The sequence below is a fragment of the Pezoporus flaviventris genome, unplaced genomic scaffold, assembly GCF_033815535.1.
Source record: "Pezoporus flaviventris isolate CSIRO_AGI_PZ_B2104156 unplaced genomic scaffold, CSIRO_AGI_Pfla_v1 ptg000014l, whole genome shotgun sequence".
In the NCBI taxonomy this organism is placed as follows: domain Eukaryota; kingdom Metazoa; phylum Chordata; class Aves; order Psittaciformes; family Psittacidae; genus Pezoporus; species Pezoporus flaviventris.
The window spans coordinates 590372-613087 of record NW_026892562.1 but is presented as its reverse complement, the minus strand read 5'-3'; the positions used below and the strand labels follow the sequence as shown (position 1 = coordinate 613087).

Below are 22716 nucleotides of genomic sequence, written 5' to 3'. Positions count from 1 at the left end.
TATAAATGAGCTAGTTCCTTAATGTAAGGTACAAATCTGCAAGCCCAGTTCTTGGGTGCAATTGTGAAGCATCATTCCAATGACCCCACTAGAATTGCACTAGAATACATCAAAAAAAAAAAAAATTAACTCTGTTGTAGAGCAATGTTATATCTCGGTAGCATTCTACAGACCTGCCCCTACAAAGATAGAAAACTGTGTGTTGACAGGTGTTCACTATAAACAGTGGTTCAAGCCGTATCTGTTTCCTTTACTGGGGGAAATGTTTGGAAACCCAGGGACAGTAAGGTGGTGATTTGTTTCAGGCTTACCTAGCTACCCTGAGTAACACTGCTGTAGAAAGCTTCCACATGTGTAACAATCCCACCATCAAAACATGAAAAATGTGAACCCAGTTGTACCAAGCACCTAATGTAGCTCTTTGAGTGCTGACTCGTGCAAACTCTTATGAAATGCAGATTCCTCCCTCTAAATTACACAGAAATCCCATTGCCTGCTGTAATATTTGCTTTGATTCACCTTTGCATTTTCTCAGCCATTCTTGGAGCTGCCTTTTGGCTAATATTTAAGATTAGGCCTGCAAGCTGCCAAAGTTACAGTTCAAGCTGAAGGATTTCATTTTCAGAGAGCATTCTCCATGTGAAGAAAAGTTCAGGTTTAAACATTCTCAGTTGAATCCTCCAAATTAGCAGTGAAGAAAGTAATTTGTATCTGCTGTGTATGGCCTTAGGCACATTGCATCTCATTGTCACTAAGATGGTGGTAACTTTCACACCTAGAAGCAGCTTCAACACTCGCCTGCAAAATACAAGCTCTCATTCTTACAACCGAGGCTGCATATTAAGAAATCTGTATGCAGTGCAGAAGAGTTCTTTTTATGTTATGGTGTGATATGTGTAAAAGCAGCCAGGAAGAGCTGCCTTTTTGTCATGTGCTTGGAGTATCCCAAGATCATCCAAAGTCACTGGAATTGATTCAAGTTTAATTATTAGTGATAGTTTTTCTGGTGTTCACCACCCAAGATTTACACCGTGGATATTGAAATACTACTTAATATCCAAACCTGGAAAAAGAATGAATGTGGTTAAATCTTTTATATACATTTATTTATTTATTTTTAATGAAGCCTCCATAAGACTTGGTGACTATGCCAAGACGATGATTGCAATCTTTTCTGCTTGCCTAAGTGAAATAGTTGCATGTATGGGAAAACAAAACTCAAAAATGAGTAATAACTAGGTAGTTCTTTGACCTTAGCATCCAAGCAAGGAGAAAATCTAAAAAAAAAGTGAAACCAAACATCACTGTGTTTGACTTCAGAGGAGCTAATCTTCACACTTCAAAATGGCTAATGATAATATAGTCAATTAAAATGCATTCATAGCATTCTCATTTATTTCAGCTCAAAATCTGAATCTATAAAAGAATATGCAAGTAATAGATCCCTTAATAATGCCATATAAGCATAGTAGCTATATTTAAATTCATAAATGCAGATATGCATGCTCTGAAGTCAGTAGTACATCAAAATATCAGTTGGTTCCCTGTGACAACCTTTGATTGTCAAGAATTAGAACTGATGTTAAACTTCAGTCCAGTCTGATAGGACTTTTCCTACTGTTGCGTAGGATATTTTATGGAGTAAAGCCAGCTTGGACAGGGCTTGGAGCAACCTGGTCTAGTGGAAGATGACCCTGCCCATGGCAGAGGGTTGGAACCTAAATGAGCTTTAAGATCCCTTCCAACCCAAAGCATTCTAGGATTCTTTTAATTGATTGGCTGCAACTAAAGTCAGATCAGATACAAAAACCATGGCTTTCTATAGAAGGATGCAGACAGTGCATTAGTGTTAAGTACTTATTCAGCTATATAAAACTAGTTTCAGTAAAAAGTAAAATGTGCACAGGAGTGTGCTGGGCAATCAGTACAGCGTTACAGGAGGTGATGGGCACATTGTTTAGTGTAGGTGTGGCGGATATGCCAAGATAGCCTGTCTTACAGGTATATATAAGTATTCTGGGTAACTTGTGCTCTGACTGCAATTAATTGCACTGACTTAAACAGAATAGATCTTTGTAAAAGTCACTTGTGATCGCTCCAGACAGCTATTCAAGTTCAAATTTATGCTGTGACTTGTTATACCTTTTGTCTATATATATGTATGCCTTTGTCTATAGCTATTTTCATGGAAATTGTACTGTTACATTTGCAGGGGAAGGTGTCAGTTTGTATTTCAAACCAGAATCCTGGGATCAAACCTAGCAGAGCTCTTTAGTGATAATTCCTACCATATTTTGGGTAGGACATTGATACTCCTAACTGAAGAAAGATGTGAAGTGAGATGAAGTTCTGACTGATATCCTAAGAATATGGGATTGGTAGAATAAAGCTTTTATTACAAGAATCAATGGGAGGCAAATCTGTTAGTCATGAAATGAGTTGTGAACAACATTTATTACAGTGAAAAAACTGGGAAACCAGACTTTGATTATAGCTGGTCTTCAGTCCATTACACAAGTCATTTCAGGGTTTAAATGTGAAACTCGGCAATCTGAGACTAAGGCAAACATGTAGCCATCTCAGCAACTTCATTATTTCACTTGGGACTTGAAAGACTGGATCTTTATATTTTTCTGCAAATAGATTTGCCCTTAAGCTGTGGGCAAGAAGCTTCCAAAGTGCTTGTGCTTTAAAAAAAAAAAAAAAAAAAAATCAGTTATTGATCATAAATTTCCCATACAGTTTTAAAACCTATGTTCACTGTCCAAGCAAATTCACTGATATGCAAACATCTATACACAGATCATGTTGACTTTTCCACCCAGCAGTATTCAGCTTCTAGAGTTCAAACCTTCTTTGTAATTTAAAGAAGTTACCCCTCACCACACAAGATGTTGTCAGACCACTTGTTTTCTGCACTCAGCTGTCTCTGCAGGAATGATCTGCTAGAAAACTTCAGCTGCTTTTATTTTGATGGTCTCGGTACTTCACACATTCCCTCTGACTGGACAACTACAATCTGAATCCCTTGATTTAGCTAGCAGCAAGTACTCTGGGGATAATTGGAATAAATGTCCTTGGTATAGTTTTTATTTTCTTTATTTCCTTTTTTTTTTTCTTTTGCTTTTCAGCAAATGAAAAGATTGAAGACATCAATGGCTGCCCTAAAAATAGGTCTCAAATGGTAAGTAGTAAAGTGGTCTGTGGTTTGTGTGCATGTGGTTGAGAACTGAAGAGTGTGTGACTTCAGTGTCTGAGACATCTAAGCGGTTTTAGTTAGTTTTTCGCAGTAGTGAGAGCAAAGGTGTAATCTGAAGAACATTAATATTACAGTTTTTGCCCTGTTCTCCACAATAGCTGAATAAGGCCTTATAATTTATTACATACTTACAATCAGTATTGTTCTCACTAAAATTAAATACTATCAGTATTTTATATTTCTGAAGTACCTCGTAATTACACAGGAATGTATAAAAATATAGAGAGCAGTACTGAAAAAGCAGAATTAGCTATCAATTTAAAGTTGGATTAGGAGTTCCTATATCCTTTGAAAAGAAATAAATTATCAAATTGCAGTCAATGAACAAATTTCAAATTGCAAACTTTAAGGTGTTTACTGTATGCAACTTGGGTTTGACTGCCAAGTTTTAATTTATAGAACAAGTTGGTTGTTATCTTGCTTATATATAATAATTAAAGCTGGAGAACCAAAAATGAGTGCAGCAAAAGTAACAGCATGTAGAACTTCATGAATATGTTACTGAAGCTAGGCAGAACTTTACAAGTAATGCAAATAATAAGAAATTGATCCTAAGAGAGGGGTGCTTAACATTTATGATACTTTAAAGAATGTTATTTCCTTCTGTATCTTGAGGAAAAAATAATTTTACAGTATCATTCCAAAATCATCCCTTTGACTTGCAAATGCTCACTTTGGGGTATGTGAATATCTGTCCTGTGTGTGAAGCTGTTTTCATGTTGTTCGTGTTTATGACTGTTCCTAACTGCCCATGACCACTCTCATAGTTAAATGAAAGACTGAATATTGATGAGAGTTTGACAGTCAGAAACCACAATGTGTTGTGCTGCTCTGCTTTGGCTCTTTGTTGTTTCTTGGAAGTTATGAATCTTGCTCAAAGTCATCTAAAAGATTTATCATTGCTACTTTTTACTCCTTTGAAAGATGTTGGTTACTCTTCTCGCTGTAGCCACAGCAGCTGTCTAGAGTATAAATAATTGAGGAAATTTTGACAATTACTATAATTTAGTGTTCCACAAGTGTATCGTAAGAAGAACTGCTTTTCATTCAGGACTGGCATCTGTAATAAATTCCAGGACGTTGTAGCTAACAGTCACTTAGACCTTAGAGCAGCTTCCAGTGCCTAACAGGATAAAAAGAAACCTGGAGAGGGGCTTTGGACAAGGGCCTGTAGGGACAGGACAAGGGGAATGGCTTTAACCTGACAGAGGGGAGACTGTGATGAGCTCTTAGGCAAAAGTTCTTCCCTGTGAGGGTGGTGAGGTGCTGGCAAAGGCTGGCCAGAGAAGCTGTGGCTGCCCCATCCCTGGCAGTGTTCAAGGCCAGGCTGGACGGGGCTTGGAGCCACCTGGTCTACTGGAAGGTGTCCCTGCCTGTGGCAGGGGGTGGGAACTGGATGAGCTTTCAGGTCCCTTCCAACCCAAACCAGTGTAGGATTCTATGTGCTGCATCAGGAATTGTGAAGAGCACTGGAAAGAAGTGTTTGCTATGCATTGCCATCTCCTCTGATACTACTCTGGTTGCTCAGTCAGGAGGGTGGTGAGTGGGACTGTCTTCCCTGTTCATGCGACCTATTGCATCAGTCATAGCAAGGCACACCCAGCAGTTTTCCCTTACATGAGAAAAAAACAAGGATTATGCTCTTGGCTTGTTTTTATTAAGTGGGCATACTTACAGAGCTCTTTATCATCTTACAATAAAGACAGTAAAGCAAGAACCTAAGTATCTTCATAGAGGTGGTGTTCATACAGTTGCTTGCAGCGTCTAAGGAGACAACCCTTTTGCGGGTCTCCTGCATTCCTGGAAAAAATGAGTATGTTAGAGTGTTTGTTTAGATACAGCAGTCTTCATTCTCTGCATTTCCATGCACTTTCCTCTTATAGCTTACAAGCATTCTCCAGAGTATGGGGAGTGGTGTTTGTGTTTGGTATTTCTGGTTGAGAGGTGACAAGAGGCGAGGCTGTCCAGTCAGTTCAAACACTGAACCAGGTGATGTCTGGTCTTACATTTTCAAGTGAATCTGTCAGCTGCAGGTGTCTTTATCTTTATTGTAGTGTCTGTAAGGTGGTAGTAAGATGAGTAAATTTTTCAGGGGAGACATTGTAAATGAATGTTTGACTTTGCTCATTAAATAGAAATACAACAGACCTCAGAGGGAAGCCTTGTATCATTGTCTTTCCCGCTGTGGTTGCTTGTCTTTGTTTGATGCTGTGAACAAGCACACATGTGAGCTGAATTGTGAAGAGCCAGCTCATGTCCAGCCAGATGTGTTAGCTTAGAAAGCTGGAGCACATCTGTATCTTCCAAAGCCATTGAAGGGGGTGTGAAAGCAAGTATATTTGCTTTTATGTGGCGCAATCCTAAACCAACAAAGCCCGCCAAACCTTAGTGAGCTCAGCACAGAGCCAGATCAGGTCTCTGCATTCTTGTTTCCATTGTTCCATGATCGGAGAGCATCATACAAATTCGCACAAATGGAACATTAGAGACAGCTTGGGTCTGTCAGGCTCAAAGACAGTGCTAATAAGCCTTGTCAAATTAAGTTTAGTACTGCAGAACCGTTTGGGACCAACAGTGCTTATTAACCTTGTCCCAGTGCCAGGAATGACATGACAAGGACCCCCACTGGCTCCATGAAAAATCACTTAGGTGAGAACCTACCCCTGTTGTCATCTTATCTGGTTTCTCTGCTTTGGGGAGTATCTCTGTCTTCCTTTGCTCCAGATAAGAGTTGGCTGGCTTCTGTATAATCTATGCTGTATCTTGTCCTCTGCATAAGACCTATTTCAGGGTGGTGGTTTTTTTTCAAACCTCTCTATTTCTGTACTGCAGCTATTCCTCTCCACAAAAGCCTGTAATTGGGATGATTAGTTCCAGCTGGCATGTGGAAAATCCTGTGGTTAATAGAGGGTGTAGCTGAACGGAGCAGAGCCTCTGGGACCAAGAAGGTTTGGAGACTGTCACCTCAACTGCATTTGGATTTTTAGAATGAAGCTTCAGATAATACTGGCTTAGTTCTTGATAACTGTGTGAAGGAGGGCAAAACAAAGCCTAGCTTCCACTCCTGAAGGCTAATGAAAAACAGAATGAGGTCAATAAACCTGAATAGGGTTATCTCTGCTAATATCACTTGGTTATAGAAGGACAAGAGATCTTTTTTTTCTTCCTTTCTTTCAATTTGACTCTTGTTTTGGGATGATATTAGAGCTTAACATTTGGCATCCTGCAGATTCTGGACTGTATAGAAGGTATTGTTTAATACCTGCCCTTCTAGGATTATCCTTATTGATTTGGGGATCTTTGCATATGTTACCTATTGAAAAGGGTTCATATACTTATATTTGTAATAAGATAAACAAAAAATAAGAGTGCTTAAGTGAGCTGTTATATGCTGTATGTTATGTATCAAGTCTGGCTGTAATGACAGCCTGTCGAAATCTTGCTCTACAGGGACTGTGTTCTGTCTGTGAGGAAACGTGTAAAATGCTCAGGTTTGGAAGGAGGTTTCACAGGCAATGTTTTTTTGCACAGTATGATAGCTGAGCATTTTCTTGTATATTGATACATCTTCTTGCATAGCACAGCAAAGAGAGGGAGGGAGGTGGTTGTGTTACTCATTACGTGTAAGTGATAAATCATAACAGATGAGATAATGGTGGAGATTAGATGATATAAGAAAAAGGCAAAAGATAAGACATCTGAAAAATCAGAGCATGAAAGTGGAGAGTGAGGTGAAGGAAAGAAAGATCCATATCAGCTAGACCAGAAGTGGCTGGGGAGAGAGACAAGTAAAGAAAGCTAATGTTGAAAATGTGAAGTCAGACACTTGCCTGTGAAGGGATATATTGACAGGCACAGGCAAAAGCTGAAGCACAGCTGAAGATGGGACTGGAAGAAAGGATAAAAGAAGTACCAGCAAGGTGTCTTACAGGACAGGTGGAGGGGGTTTTCCACCTCAAATGTAATGGTAAGAAATACTTAGTGTGGTATTGGAAAGAGATAAGACATATCTATATACCTATATATATATAAGAAAAAATATGTGAGAAGAGACTACTGAGAAAATATTTATTTTTTCTAAGGTTGAAAATAAAATGAAAGAAATAATGACAGGTGATGATGCTCTAGAAAGAACTGGAATGTTAGGTGTGAATGTCTGAGAAGTGATGGTGTGTTACCCTTGCTACTGAAGCCTGAAGGAGCAGGGCGGTAGCAAAGCTGTCAGTGCTGAAGGGAAGGGGTTGGGGGATCTGTAGGAGGGCACACCAGACTCTTTCAGTGTTCCATGCTAGGCTTGGGAAAATATGGGACACCCAAAACAAGAATTTGGAGCAACAGAAAGGCATGTATGCTGAAGCAACACCACAGTTCCCTCCTATAAAGAGAGGAGGGAATAACTGGGTTTGCAGTTCGGGAGTATTATTTTCAAGGATGACCACTTTGTGTATACAAGCATCAGTTATCAAATAACAAAAAGGAGGTATTTATTTTCTCTGTGTGTTGACCAGAAGTTTTTCACAAATTTTATCTTTCTGATGCAGATACCAAGCTGAACCAGTAAAATAATACTGCTCAATCTTTCTGTTAATCTTGCAGACATAAAAGAATCTTGTACTGCAACTTGGGTCTGCATTTCTTCCCAAGGACTTTAAGAAAGTCAAGGTGAAGGCTGTGTTTTCCTTACCCCAGTGATGGCAATTCAACTGTTATTTTAATATTTGACTGTTTTCTTGTATTCTGAGAATGAGCTGTTCTGTCATGTATGTGACACCCAATGTCAAAGAACAGTTTGTATGAATATTCTCCAGCCTGACAAGGACCATGGTCTTGAAGTGCATGGTGCTGGGAGTTTTAATTCACTTTTTAGAGCCAGGTATCCATTTCCCTCCTCAATGTGACCCTTGCCAGCTCCATCCTCTGCTCTGAGTCTTTATTTTATTGACAAAAAGAGCATGAGAAGTTGAAATCTTCACTACTGTTTGTGCCTATGGCACATGTTGTCCATATTTCTGTGTTCTTTTTCTCAAAAAACATTTTAGTGAATTGAAATTATAAAGGTGAATGCTGGTGAACCCCATACTTCAAGGGTATACCGGGGAACATATTAATGAGTTGATTGGCAGGAATAAGATGAGCTGAAACCATCTGCATCACCCACGCAGCAAACTATGTGTGTGTAATACCCACTAAGTGTGTGAGCTGATGTGTTTTGTATAAATAATTAACAAAGAAACGGGAAAAAAATGAAATACTCTTATTTTTCTCATGGAAAATAATTCTGCCTTCATTTCTCAAGGGCAGACATCCACTTTAACCTGCTTCTCTAAAGATTTGGAGCATTTTTAAGAACCCAGTGTTGTATAAGCATTGCCATAGCTGGGTGCAAAAACCCCTCTGGATTTGTGGGGCTGAGGTCTGCTGCCTGGGCATGTTCTGCTAATTCAGATATGCTGGAGAGATCAAAAGCATCACAAGCATGTTTTTCCTCTGCAAATTCCTAGCAGAGGATTTTTGGAAACATATCCCAGTGGTTAAATATAGCCATATTGTTTCAAGTCATCCTACTCTAAGGTTGCTTTGAGCAGTGCAGTAAAGAGAACTTTTCTGTCTTCTGGTGACCCTCCCCCCTGCTTTGTCTGGGGAGTTTGTATCTCACTACAGTAGATGTTTAAAAATTGAATCTGTTTGAATGTTACTGTAGTTAAAAAATGGGTATCCTTAGGCCCTCACCTGTGATAAATTACTCACAGCTGAAGGTTAGCTGGAGGGGAAGATGTCACCCAGAGCTGTGCCAGATGCCAGCTCAGCTCCTTCAACTGCCTGTGGAGGCACTTGGCCAAATACGGAGTTCAGGAATGCTTGATGCATTTTCTCTAAGCTCCCTGGGTTTCTCTTGATCATGTATGAACCCGTATTGTCATGTATGCAAGAACAACTTACCACAGAGGTCATCTGCCAGGTTACTTGTACTTAGATGTCCTTTTTCCTTACTTCATAATAACTACTACTCCTTGTTAAGATTCATTTTATTGTATCTTCTCCCCCCCTCCCCTGAGATTCAGACTGTTGTTATTCTCTCACACTTACCATTTATGTATTGGCATCAGTGAGACAGGCACAGTTCGATCATAGGTTTCTGTGCCGCAGAGCTTGCAGTCTAAATAAGATCACAAGCCACCCTCTCACCCCTGCCATTGTCCCACATAGAAAATAACATGACAAATAGAGCTAGACTGGATTGGGAAAAGCCAGTAAACACATCTCCCTGCCATAAGGCATGATAAAGTGTCACTGGATAGGTATTTGTTTAATTTCTGGAGGGAAGGGCTTCCAAACCCCTACTGCTTGTGGAGATGGGAGGTAGGGCAGTATGTACATACTGTTTTGTCCATTGAGTGGGTGTATGTGGTACCTTTGGAGGCATTGCTGATGACAGGCTGTCTGTCATTCCCATACAGGATCATCTTCATGGTCCCTGATGGTGTGCTGTAATTCTTTGTCCTGTAGTGATGTAAGAACTTAGACCTCATGTGTCTCTGAAAGAGTGTGAGGTTCCATAAGGAGCCACAGAGAAAAAGTAATTTTATGGAAAATCTGGAAGATGTGAGCTTAACTACAAAGACAGAATTAGATTCTAGTTGCTTATTTGTTTCACTGTTAATCTGAATTATGCCATTTCCAACACCTATGGTTGTCCCTGCTGTGTGGACTAAATACATGAAGCAGCAGATGCATTACAGGGCTAGGGTCATTCCACATACGCATTTGGAGATTTCTTTATCTTCCACTTAAGTACTTACACCTGCACTACAGCCTAGAAAAAGAATTGGGTTTTGCCATGGCTGTTACTTTTGTAGAATTATTACATAAATATACCTTTTATGCAGTCCTTTGCAAACACACAGCTTCTTGCTATGTTTTGTATAAATGGCGAAAAAATGGGAAATCATGGAAAGTGTTAAAAGACTGTCTTCACCTTCATGGTGTTTTCTTGGTGAGGCTCTACTAGGTGCAGAGGAGTGTATTAACTGACTGCTGAATTTGGTGCCATGAGCAAAAATTGTGCTGTGACTAAATGCTGCATGGAGTCTGTCAGGGGTCAGTTAGGGTTCTTATACAGGGTGAATGTTATCTAGGCCATTGCTTATGCACTGTAACTGTGTGTGATGATGGTTATTTTAATTAATCAGTCTGCAAAGGTGATAGATATCCAGAAAAATCTGTTCTTATTCCTTTTATGTGGGATGATTTTTATCTACTTAAACAGTACTATTGTGCTAGTCTGATGCAGTTACATAGGAGATGTTATCCAGGATCCCAGAAATGATCCTGGATGTGCAAGGAAGGAGGGGGCACATGTGTTGATGCCCCTTCAGCCACCGGAATCAATCCTTTGCAAACAGGTGAAGCTGTCACCCTCAGGCCTCAAGATATCAGTATGCATGTCAGCCTGGGAACAGGCTGTAGCCGTAGCTCCCTTCCCATGGAGCTGTTTTAGGAACCAGCAACTGCTGAGTTCTCTATTGCAAGAGGTCCTTGCAGTGACTCAGCCCTGAGGTGACCCTTGCTGCTTATCCACTTGTGTATATTTGAAAAACAGAGACAGATGCTTGACTGGTACGCTGTCGTCACCCTTGCACTGAGAGTGAATCTGTAATTGACTGGCATTACTTCAAATACATTTTTGACTGGTAGGTTGGTTTCCTGTTAAAATTATTCATTTAATAAGTGCAGCAGTGTTAAGACAAAACATTTTCTCTGAGCTAAAAGCTCTTTGTCGTAACATTTTCAGTGCAGCTCTTGCTACATGAGTGTGAAATTCTGGATTTCTGCTGCAAATTCACATTAGTGACAAGCAGAGCCTTCAACACTTGAGCTAGTATTGGAGGAAATACAACAGTGCATAAGAGCCAGTGTTTACTGCATGGAGTGGGTTAGCATCAGTCCTCCCTTTTAAGCATTTATGCTCTTTAAAAGTATCTTTTAATGTAGAATTCCAGGATGTTTTGGGAAGAAGTCTATCTTCACTAGATACCAGTCATATTTTATATTTAATCCCAACTGCACAGCACTCAAAACATAACTTTCAGTCTGGAAACCCCAGGTAGAAAAGGGGCTTCTGCAAGCAACCAGTGATAGCAGAAATGAAGTATTCATGGGACTCACTATCCTCCTCATCATGTGTTTGCTGACCACAGCCATGGTTTCTCCCCAGCTATTGTTGTCTTCACTTATACAGAAACAGAGATTTAGTGCCAGTAATGTACAGCTAGTGTGGTATGAATAGAATCTGGTCAAGTGTTTATTGAGACTAGCAAAAATTATATTTCCAGGTATATTTGTCAAAGAAGTTTTTGTCAAAGTACCCTTTTTTTGTCTTCTCTGTAGGAAAATTTCAGTTTTGACTAAATTAACCTGGAAAGCTGAATTTTAAACTAAATTAAGACAATTTCTATAAACCCTTCCATCTCCCCCTCCCAGACCAGATGAGCTTTGGCAGGACTTGAGTTGTCCAGGATTGCCTGAAACCATTCACAATACAAGAGGGCCCTTTGGGTGCTCTTTGATGTGATTAGAAATCTTGGCCAGCATGTATCACATCTCTCTGTGGGTCTTACAGCCCCCATTTTTCTCTCTGTTAGGCATGTTGTCAGTGAATATTGAATGCTTGTCCCATTATTTCCTGAGGAAGAGTTGAAGCACAGGAAAGCTAAGGTTTTACCCAGGGTTATAGCAGAGGGGATGCAAGAGATGAGGCTTAGGCTAGTTCTCTAGTCTTAGGTTAGTGCCCAAACTGTCCTTTTTTTAAAAAACCCAAAGTAATGCAATTATAGCAGAGAGAGAATCAACTCTTGGGCGACATGGTCTAGTGGAAGGTGTCTCTTCCCACGGCAGGGGGGTTGGAACTGGATGATCTTAAGGTCCTCACCAACCCAAACCATTCTATGATTCTATGTGAAAACTGTACCCATGATAATAGATTTTTATTTCAGTGGCTGAATCTGTTGTAACCTGGCTTCAGAGTATGAATTAGTTTCATTTGTCCTTACATTCCATCTATTATTTCTAAGATAGCCGACAAGATCTGTCAAAATCATGAAACTTGATTTTGACAGAGGCTTTTATCCAAATAGTCAAAAGCAGCATGCTATTTTCTTTTTAAAAAAGATACATCTTGATTGGGATAAGTACTAATGAAGATTTATTTTATACACAGCAATAATAGTATTTATATCCTTATGGGGAAAATGGAATTTGTCTTGGTATTTCTGATGTAGTGTGTGTGTGTATATATATATACGTTCAGGAAGTAGTGCAAATGAGATATTATTTGAAGGGAGAACCATCCCTCTCCCAAAACTCCAGTGCTCTAAAGATTGTCAATGTTTATGCTCTTCCTAAACTTTATGGTATAAAAATACTGAGTGTAAAAGCTTGATCTGAAAATACTGGCAGAAATAGATTTTTGCCTTAAGAAACAGCTTGTGGTGAGCTTTTTCCTTGTTTCTGCGTTATATGTGAATTCTGCTGGAATATTGCATAAAAGCTTGTGAAACTTGAAAAACTTGCACATGAAATCAATCTTCTTTTTCTCCTTTGAAAACTGATATACTGGACATAATATGGAGCCTCAAGTTAAATGGAGAGCACTGGCTTTAATATAAGTAGGGGGTTTTCTGGATAAGCTTAGAAAAACTCCCCATCTATCACCATAAAAGCTGGGAGCAGAGGTCTTGCATCATAACTTCCCATGGTTTCTAAGTGAAGGAACTTACTGTAAGTTTAATACTGATTTTTTTTTGTTGGAGGAAAACATCTGTTTCTGTTACAAGAGCAGGACTAGTGATAGTTTACCCCCTGTGTTTGACTTGGCAGAGTTGGACTGGCAGCTTTGGCTGTAGACTATTTCCATGTTCAAGTCTTTTGTCTGATATAGTCAATGTTCAACATCTGTTGGTGCACACCCATGGGTATCCATTTACAGGATGGGGATATTTGTTTTGGGATTTCATTTTGTTTCTTACATTCCCTATTCTGTTCATACAGGCCAGGGCATGTTTTCTTTCTAGCACTGACAAGAATAGGAATAGAAATTGAAGTTGCTATTATATGATCAGAGCAAAAATTTGTGTGGGTTTTGTGGCTTGCGTTGTCGGAAATGCACAAATTGCTGTAGGGTACATGTGAGAATAGAGGTGAATCTGAGTAATACCTGGGAAAGTTACAGTGAAATAAGCATTAAGTAGAAGTATTCTGATCCATACGTAGGAATTCAGTGAAGCAGTTAAATGTGTGTGTATCTGCAGAAGCTAGGAAGGAACGAGGAGCATGCAGGTCTGGTGGGAATGAAACCCGACAATGTGTAGTGATGTCCTTTACAGAAGGACTTAGAAATCAGTAAGTATGTGTGACCAGTAGCTTTTAATCCTGTTTTCCACCAAGAAGGTGATGGCCTTCGTGGTGTAACAAAGCAACTGCTGCTGGTCTGGTGTTTGAAAGTTAGGCATGTGCACTCCTTAGCCAGGATGCCTTCTGCTTCTATCTGGCCAGGTATAAAATGCTGCCCAGAGATTTGTGCTAAGAGGATGTTTTGAGGTAGCTGACTGAAACATGCCTTTTGCCTCTGTGAATATGAGATTGGAGTTGTGACACTTGATATTTTATGTTTAATTCTATAGGAGTTTATTTTTTTTCATGTTATCTCCTCACTGTAAGAAAGGAGGGGGAGCCCCCAGAGAAGGGCTGCCTTTAGGTATGGGCTCAGCTGTCCTAGCCTGGCATTTAGGGGCATTTCAGAAGGGATACTCGTCATATAGGGTGTGTGACTGACACTGGGTTTTGAGAGTTGACTACACTTCAAATGGCTTATTTATGCAGCAGTTCAAGATTGCAAATTCGTTTGATGCTTATGGCAAGGCTCAGTTTTGAACACTCCTAGTCATGTGTCAGAGTGAGGTAATCATTGTGGATGTCTGTCCTTGGCTTTCCTTGTCCTTTTGCACAGCTTTCCCCTATTTGGGTAAGCGGGAAATGAGAGCATCCAACTGCCATCTTTCCCGTTTTGCTTCTGCTCTGTTAGATATTGCTGGCAAAGCAAATGGGAAATCAGAGTTGTCAGCCAAAACCCGATTGTTGCTCACAGTGAAAAAGAAAATATGCACTCCCCTTTGCAAATCCAGTCGTTTTGTATCTACTTTTGAGGGGTTTAAGTGATACATAGACTTGGCCAGGAAAGATCCCATAGAGTCTCAGTGATGATTTGCTGCTGAATACTGTAATTTCAAGGATGCAGCTCTATTGTGTTGGAATTCACAACGGTGCAGGGTCACAAGGTCTTTGCTTAGCTGAGATCTATCTAAGAGCTTCACTTCTATCCTAGGTAAATTCATGTAAATGGTATGACTACCATGCTTCTGCTTCAGACTAGCTTGCTATCTCCAACCCTCTGTGCACTTTCTCCATAAAAAAATTACTTGCCAATTATAAATAGTTAGCTCTTATGTTAGTACAGCAGGGACTAGAGACAGAATCCTCTGTTGGAGCTTTTATAGGTGAAATTAATTAAATGTTACATTGTTGGAAATGCTTCTTTTTAAATAAACAGCGTGATTTCCAATGCATTAGACTAATTCAGCCAAGCTTAGGGCTCTTCACTAAGGCTAGTGGCCACAAAATAGTATTCACACCTATTTGACATACAAAGGTTTCAGTAGCTTTCTTTGGTTTTTACAGTAGGAAAAAAGTGTTGATTTTTTCAAAGTGCTTCCCTCACACATCTCAAAATCATTGTTTTCATTCTTAGCACTTTGGAGGGTTGGAAGACGGCTCCCTGATTGAGTATTTTGCTGCTTACAAGACACCAGAGTGCCAAGTGAGCATGAGCCCTTTTCCACTGGAGCTGGATAGCAGTCACAAATCATGTTTATGTAGGCCACCAGCCAGTCATTGTGTGGGAAGCACCTTGAATTCCTACCAGAGGTTTCTTTTGCAAGCCTCTGTTACTACCACTTTATTTCATCATGTGTAGGTTTAAGTACTGACATAGGATACTTTCCTCTTTCTGTAATATTTTGACTCCTATGAGTTCTTGACTGTAATGCACCATATATTTTTGACAGTCCATGTTCTGTATTACTCTATTCTGTCCCAATCCCGTCCCATCCTGTCCGTCCCCCCCCCCCGTCACCCCCCCAGTTCTTTTTCCATACCACTGTAGCACCAAAAAGCCCCTGTTTCTCACAGCCTTTAGCTAGGCATCACTACTGGTGTGGCAAAGTAGCCTGTCTGTCTTTTTTCCTATGGCAGCGAGGTCCAGGTGACTCAATCCATGGTCCACATACGCACCTCAAGCATTAGTGCTCTGATGGGGCGGTCATCCCTTAGTCTGGGCGTGGCTAAAATGCTCAGTGAAATCCAAGGAAAGAAATGGTAGTGATTTTAAAAGGGGCTGTTTGAATCTGAATCAGATCTGCAATGAGAATAAGATTAGGAAGTCAGCAAGGACTACCGTGTAGCACTAAAAATGAGGGTATAGAGGAGGAACTTGCTACCCAGAAGTAAATCCTAATCCAGTGGTCACTCTGTCCTAAAGGAGAGGTTGAGCAAAGGTGAGGGACCTGGGAAGAGAAGCAAAGGAGGACTGAAAGAGCTAGTTTGAGTTTCTACAACTGCATACCTAGAATGGAGATGAGATACTGCTTATCTTTACCTAAGGAGTTCTCCTTACTAGGAGAGGAGGCATCTAGCCACAGCTGTGGAAGACTGGAAATGTTCTTGCAGCTTGTTAAGTGCGGGTAGCAGAACTAGATTGATGCATTTATGTGGTGTTTATTCTTGCAAAGGTGAACTTTAGCTTTCTGGTAGAGTCCCAAACACCTCAATCAAAGAGCCGTGTTGAAAACTTAAAAGGGTTGTTGAGCACTGAGGAAGGAAATGGGTAGAGATTGACTGTCATATCATCTTGAGTTGTGGATAAATGAACCTTTGAACTGCCCCCTGCTACAGTCTTTAAGGTCTGAATATGACGGGAAATGTGTTCTTTGGTGTCTGTCTGGGTTTGGAAGTATAGAGTATATATATCTCAAAGTATAATGAGGTTGATAAAAGTTTTGAGTGTATCATAGAATAGTTAGGGCTGGAAAGGACCTTAAGATCATCTAGTTCCAACCCCCATGCCATGGGCAGGGACACCTCACACTAAACCATCTCACCCAAGGCTTCGTCCAACCTGGCCTTGAACACTGCCAGGGATGGAGCATTCACAACCTTCCTGGGCAACCCATTCCAGTGCTCAACACCCTAACACGGAAGAATTTCCTCCTTATATCCAATGTAAACTTCCCCTATTTAAGTTTTAACCCATCACCCCTTGTCCTGTCACTACAGTCTCTCCCCAGCACCCCTATAGGCCCCCTTCAGGTACTGGAAGGCTGCTATGAGGTCTCCACGCAGCCTTCTCTTCTCCAGGCTCAACAGCCCCAACTTCCTCAGCCTGTCTTCATATGGGAGGTGCTCCAGGCCCCTGATCATCCTCATGGCCCTCCTCTGGACTTGTTCCAACTGTTCCATGTCCTTCTTATGCTGAGGACACCAGAACTGCACACAATACTCCAGGTGAGGTCTCACAAGAGCAGAGTAGAGGGGCAGGATCACCTCCTTTGACCTGCTGGTCACGCTGCTGTTGATGCAGCCCAGGATACGGCTGGCTTTCTGGGCTGCAAGCCCACACTGTATCAGTGTTTATAATTGTTGAAATCACAGTTAGGTGATGCCAGTAATTTTTTTGTTTCCCCGGTAGAAGACAATGCTTTTATTGTTAAGTTTAGAGACAGTAAATCATAGAATTATGAAATGATTTGGGTTGGAAAGGACCTAAAGATCATCTAGGTCCAACCCGCGAAAGTACCATGAGAGAAATCCATGCTGGAGGTTTTCTGGCAGCTTCCCTTGTACTTTCTTACTTTGACAAGGATGGAAAGTGCAGGTCAGGGCTGAGAGCTCAGCCTCCATAATGCCATACAGCCCTCACTTGTATATATTTTGAGGGCAGACAGGAGCTGAGAGGGAAAGCTGCATCTTTCACATTCCCTTTTGATGTCTCCAACTTTCACAGAAGAAAGGTGGTTCATTGAGAGCAAATGTGGGGCTTGCTGTCTGTATCATTCCCTATCTGTAAAGTGGAAGCAGTATTTTGTTGTGATGTTTGGGTAATTAACAAATTAATGTTTGCAAGCTATTCATACATGGAGACCCTATTTTGTCACTTACTGATCATCATCATCATGAAATACAAAATTTCTCAATGGTATTATCCAAGTCTTCTCTGGAACTACACATGAAACATGGTATCTCCTAAAATGCTGTTCCTTGCAGCCTCTTGAGGTGTCTCAGCTTAGGCTTTTGCATAGAACCATAGAGTAGTTTGGGTTGAAAGGGACCTTCAAAGCTCATCTAGTCCAAGCCTCCTGCAATGAGCAGGGACATCTTCATCTAGGTCAAGTTGTCCAAAACCAAAACAGTGCTTTGGTCTGGGGTGGGGGGTAGCAGGCATCTGTCTGCGTCTTCTGGAGACAACAACAGAGCTTTGGTGGTAGCTTGATGAGAAACTACGTGTGAAGCCACTGTGAGACCTCTACTGCAGTTGAGGTACAGTGGGGGAAAAATGCCTAATTCGGCCATTCCTGAGTTTACCTTGTTAGGAAGGGTCTGAGTGCTCTGTGTATAGCAGCTGTAGTCACCAGCAGTCAGACCTGTTGTGCAGTATCATGGAATCACAGACTGGTTTGTATTGGAAAGGACCTTTAAAGCTCATCCAGTTCCAACCCCCTGCCACGAACAGGGATGCCTCACAGTAGACCATGTCACCCAAGCTCCATCCAGGCTGGCCTTGAACACTGCCAGGGATGGAGCATTAACCACTTCTCTGGGCAACCAGGAGACCCTACCTGGTCAAAATGAGTTTGATCCCATACCTTTGTACCATGTCTCTGAAGGGCAGGATTTGCCCCACAGCGACCAAGCAGTTGTCTTTCATTTCCAACATGCAGCGAGTGTCATGAGTGGACATATTTTGGATTCCAGCCGGGGTTTCCTGTTACAGTTTTTATATTTGACTGCTTTTGTGATTTGTAGAAACTTCTGCCAGCTGTCAACTGAAGAACAAGTGGCAATCTGCCTTCTCAAGCAAATGAGGCCCCCAGGTTTATTTTCAGTTTCATGTTTGTTATGCTTACTGTAGGTTGAAAACCCTGGCATAACATCCTTGACCCTTAGTAAGATATGTAGTGATTGCCTGCCGTGGTTAGAGTATTAACTAACTTGCTTCATGCAAGTGCAAAGAACAGAAAGTCCTGACCCACGTAATAATCAATTTAGTAACTGAGGAGGTTTCACATTATGGTCTCCACAGAACGAGCAAAGGGACATTTGATGTGGTACAAACACTGGGTGCAAATAAAGGGTAGCAGGCACTGAAAATCTTACAGTTATTATAATGTATCTTCTCTTTGTGTCTCTCTGATTTTTTTGTTTATTTGTTTTTGAACAGATTGAAAACATAGATGCATGCCTGAGTTTCTTGGCTGCTAAGGGAATTAACATCCAGGGGCTGTCAGCAGAAGGTGAGTCAATCGGTGGCTTAAAATTTCAGTTTTAAATGAGAAACCTGAATTACTGCTTGTGATTGCAACCAGAACATGAAGTGGCATGGGAGGTTAGTTTGGATAATTTAATTTTTTGGCAGTCTTTACTTCTTTTTTTTTCCCTGTCTCAGTATGGAAGGTGAATAAAATGCGTATCTAATTTCCACAAAGCTGACTTGTAAAAATAATCAGTGAGACTGTATTGGAATTCAGTCATTTCTTTGTTTCTTTCTGTTAAAAATCCTAGAAATTTCTCATCTAAGTTCTGTAATGGGCACAGTACGGAATAATATCATTATATTATTTTTAAATTTTACATTTTACAGATATTCAAGGTGAACTGCTGGCAGTTGCTTGCTTTGTGAGAGACATGATTTTCTTATTCTTCAATTATTCTTTTACCTGAAGTAGTATCCTTCATTGCCTTTATGGTTAGAGGCATGTTTTCTTTCTCTGAAGGAATCCTGTGGCTCAAACAAGGAAGGCAAGCAAGGATGTGTAGGTGTGGTGGGCTCACTCCTAGCATGATGGGAGAGAGAATAGGAAGTGGAGGAGTGAGGCAACACATAAGATAGTTTAATGAGTGAAGGAAAGAGGCTTAAAACCAAACCAAGTGATGCAAAGGCAGTCACTTACCATGTCCCACAAGTAGACACCGTGCCAGTATTGCTCAGCAATAGCCAAAACACTGGTTCCTTATCAACACTGGTTTAGTCACAAATCCAAAACTCAGCACTATGCACTTTATGACAGTGATTTGAAGTCTGAGCTGAAGCACACTTTCACTTATCAGTGGTAGATGTGTATCAAATGTATGCCAGATAACCACTGGGGATGAACTTTATGGTGAAACCATCATGTCCACAGCTTTTATATACATACATTACATTAAAAATAAAAAAATTAAAATGTTTATTAAATTACTATGTTATTGTATAATACACATTTCTAGTTAATAAAATTGATAGATTTAAAAGTTATTAAATATTACCATTTAAAACTGCATTTTGACAATTTGGAAAATGGCTTCAAGAATTCCTTGCTGTCCTCAAAAGAAAGCCTCCTACCTTATCCTAGTCTGTGAGATCTTAGAAGCCACTTCAAAAATGTGTAATTGAAATGTAATTTTACTAATTTTGAGGTGGTTTGTAAGCATGGAAAACAAAGTAGCAGATAGTACACGTTGTTCTAACTTGAATATACCACAATTAGTAGAGGAGGAGGCTGAGCGTTAGCTGTCTTTTTCTGTGATGTGTCCTTAAGCTGAGTTAGAACACCAATATTTTCCTCCGAAGAGGAGTTTTAATATGGACATCCCGACTACTGCCTGCATTCTATGCCTCAATAATTCAGTTAGAATAAGAGGGATTTTCGTGTCAAGAAAAGAAAGTATGAGCTAAAACTTTTTACGTCAGAAAGTTTGATTACCGGGAAATTATTAAAAAGCAAATGCAACAGCGTTTGCTGTAAAATCCAATTTCGAGTTTGAACCGGTACGTGCTTATTGTAAAAATATAATAAATTTCACATTATTTCCTTGTCTTGGTATGATGCGAAATCTAAAAATCTCAGCATGTTAGTTAATGAGAGAAGTGTCTGGGTGTGCAAAGTTAAGTGTAGCATTGTTCACACTGGGTTAGGGACAGCATGATGAATAGTCATTGTTCTGCCACCAAATCACAAGGCAGACTCAGTAGGATATATCCCATGGCTTAGCTGAATTTGTTTGTCTCCATTTCTTTTACACTGTCTAGGAATTAACATACTAAATCATACAGAAGCTAGGAACATATCAATAATGTTTGCTGTCAACATAGGAATGAGAACATTTGCTGACTCTACCACTAAATTGAGGAAAAAGTGACAGCTAGAGTGGGGAGAGAAGGAATAGATTTTATAAGATACGAAGTCTTAAATTCAACAATCAATTCGATTTCTGTTCTTGGTCTCGCCTTAACTTGCTGTGGAAGGAGCGGGAAACTAAACAAGAGAGAGCACAGAATCACTGAAAATGAAGAGTGCTGTAACCAAGCACGCCAGTGTTTCTGCACAACTTGCCAAGACTTGCTAGGTCAACTGCAGATTGTTTACTTCTCTGGCAGCTCCTCATCTAAGAGGAAGGAGTAGATTGTGATTACTTCCAAATGGGAATAAACATTGAAGTCTCACTTGGGTTGCTTGAGAAGGTGTATTTTTCACTAGTGCAGTTTTAGCGTGGAGAGAAGTGAATGATTCAAAATTGGATTTTGGACAACTCCTAAATGTTGAAATAATTTGGGACTTGTGTCTCATCCTTCCAGTGTTTAAAACCACTGCTTTGATATGTGCATGCCACTTTATACATAGTCTTTTAATTTTTTTCTGGATTTATGCAGTGAAGATGCTATGGATCTGCAGTTACTGATGATGACCATACTATGCTACAGACAGGCCCCTTCCTCAGCAACATAGAGCCAAAAAGTCATTCCCTTCTCCAAGATTTTAAATCTTCATTTGTAGTTACTAAAGAAAACTATGGCGATGCTGGAAAATTCTCTTCTTGCTGCAGTTTTTTTTGTTGCCCGTTGCTGTGAGCTGTCTCTCCAAACCCATGCTGGAAAATTCTCTTCTTGCTGCAGTTTTTTTGTTGCCCATTGCTGTGAGCTGTTTCTCCAAACCCATGCTCCTAAACTTGTTTCCACACCAAGGTGGGTTTTAGATTATGGGAATTGCAGTTGCCCAGCTAAATTTGACCCCCTTCACACAACATCTCCTCGCTGTCAAAGATTTTGAAGGTTATGGAGAACACAAGTGTGCAGTAGAAACTCAAATTGATGTCATAGGTAGGCAGCTGCACCTCTTCTGGGTAACAGATTAGCTGGATAATAACCAGCTGAACAAACCATGAAGCCATAAAGTGATGAAATAAAATGTCTCGCTAGACTTCGGAACAACACGATTCAGTGTAGACTTTTGCCTCTGAAATTACATTCCTGCTCCTGTAGGTAAATGAATTTCAAAGCACACACTGCAGTATTGACAGTTCCTCCATTTTAGGTCCTTTAGGTCCTTTCCAGTGTCGGGGTGGAATTTTTTATTTCTGCAGCATATCTATCCCACGGCATTATTTGAAGTGTATGTGGGTAGGACACTTCCCATGCTGCCAGGTTTTGATTATGCCATGTTACATTATGCCATGTACAGTTATCTACAGTCTTCAAGTAATTGCTCTTTAATTATCAAAACATGCCTGCAGATCTAATATGTGGTGTGGGAATTAATTATTTCATGCATTTTCCTTCCTTAAGCTAAGGAGGATGCAGTGATTCATATTTTGTACTCCTGCTAGCCAGTTTGGCTAACCAGTCTGGTCTATGTAACTGGTTCTGGGTTTTTTTAGTCCCATGTGCTTTATAGAATCAGATATAAAATAAGTTTTAAGAAAGATGCAAACAAGCTTGACTAAGTAACAGTGATAGACTGGTTTTTTTTTGTTCATTGGTTTGCTTTGATCTGTGTTCTGTACACAGTGAGTAGTTTATGATCTACAGGAATTTCATTCACAAGTGTTAGAGGAATCGGATAACATTTCTCTCATAGTCTATCCAGCAGACCTTTCTTTGCCTTTTCTTTGTTCTGAGCTGATTTGCCCACACACACACACACCAATTTCCACCGAGTCCGGTGTATTTTTGTGAAGACAGAGAAAGATGATGGGCAAGTGGCAGTGATGGAAGTTGTAGCTTGTAGGGGAAACAAGCAGGGATGGATTGATTCCAGGAGGGAAATATCCAAAGAGTAGATTTGTGGCAATTCTCCAACAAACCAAATTCCAGT

General features: G+C 40.3%; 1 protein-coding gene and 1 long non-coding RNA gene across 4 annotated transcripts in view; one reads left to right on the top strand and one right to left on the bottom strand.

Annotated features, from left to right (window-relative positions):
- Positions 1-22716, top strand: part of NAV2 (neuron navigator 2) — a 400494-nt gene that overhangs the window by 243714 nt on the left and 134064 nt on the right. For all 3 annotated transcript variants that reach the window (XM_061453111.1, XM_061453110.1, XM_061453109.1), the window contains exons 3-4: positions 3132-3184; positions 18807-18879. In XM_061453111.1, coding sequence (XP_061309095.1) covers positions 3132-3184; positions 18807-18879 — 126 coding nt within the window. The remainder of the gene's footprint in view (positions 1-3131; positions 3185-18806; positions 18880-22716) is intronic.
- Positions 7089-19770, bottom strand: LOC133269144 (uncharacterized). The gene is made up of 3 exons (XR_009743332.1): positions 19537-19770; positions 19303-19419; positions 7089-7135 (listed from the first exon to the last, which is right to left on the bottom strand). It is a non-coding gene; the product is annotated as an uncharacterized LOC133269144 (long non-coding RNA).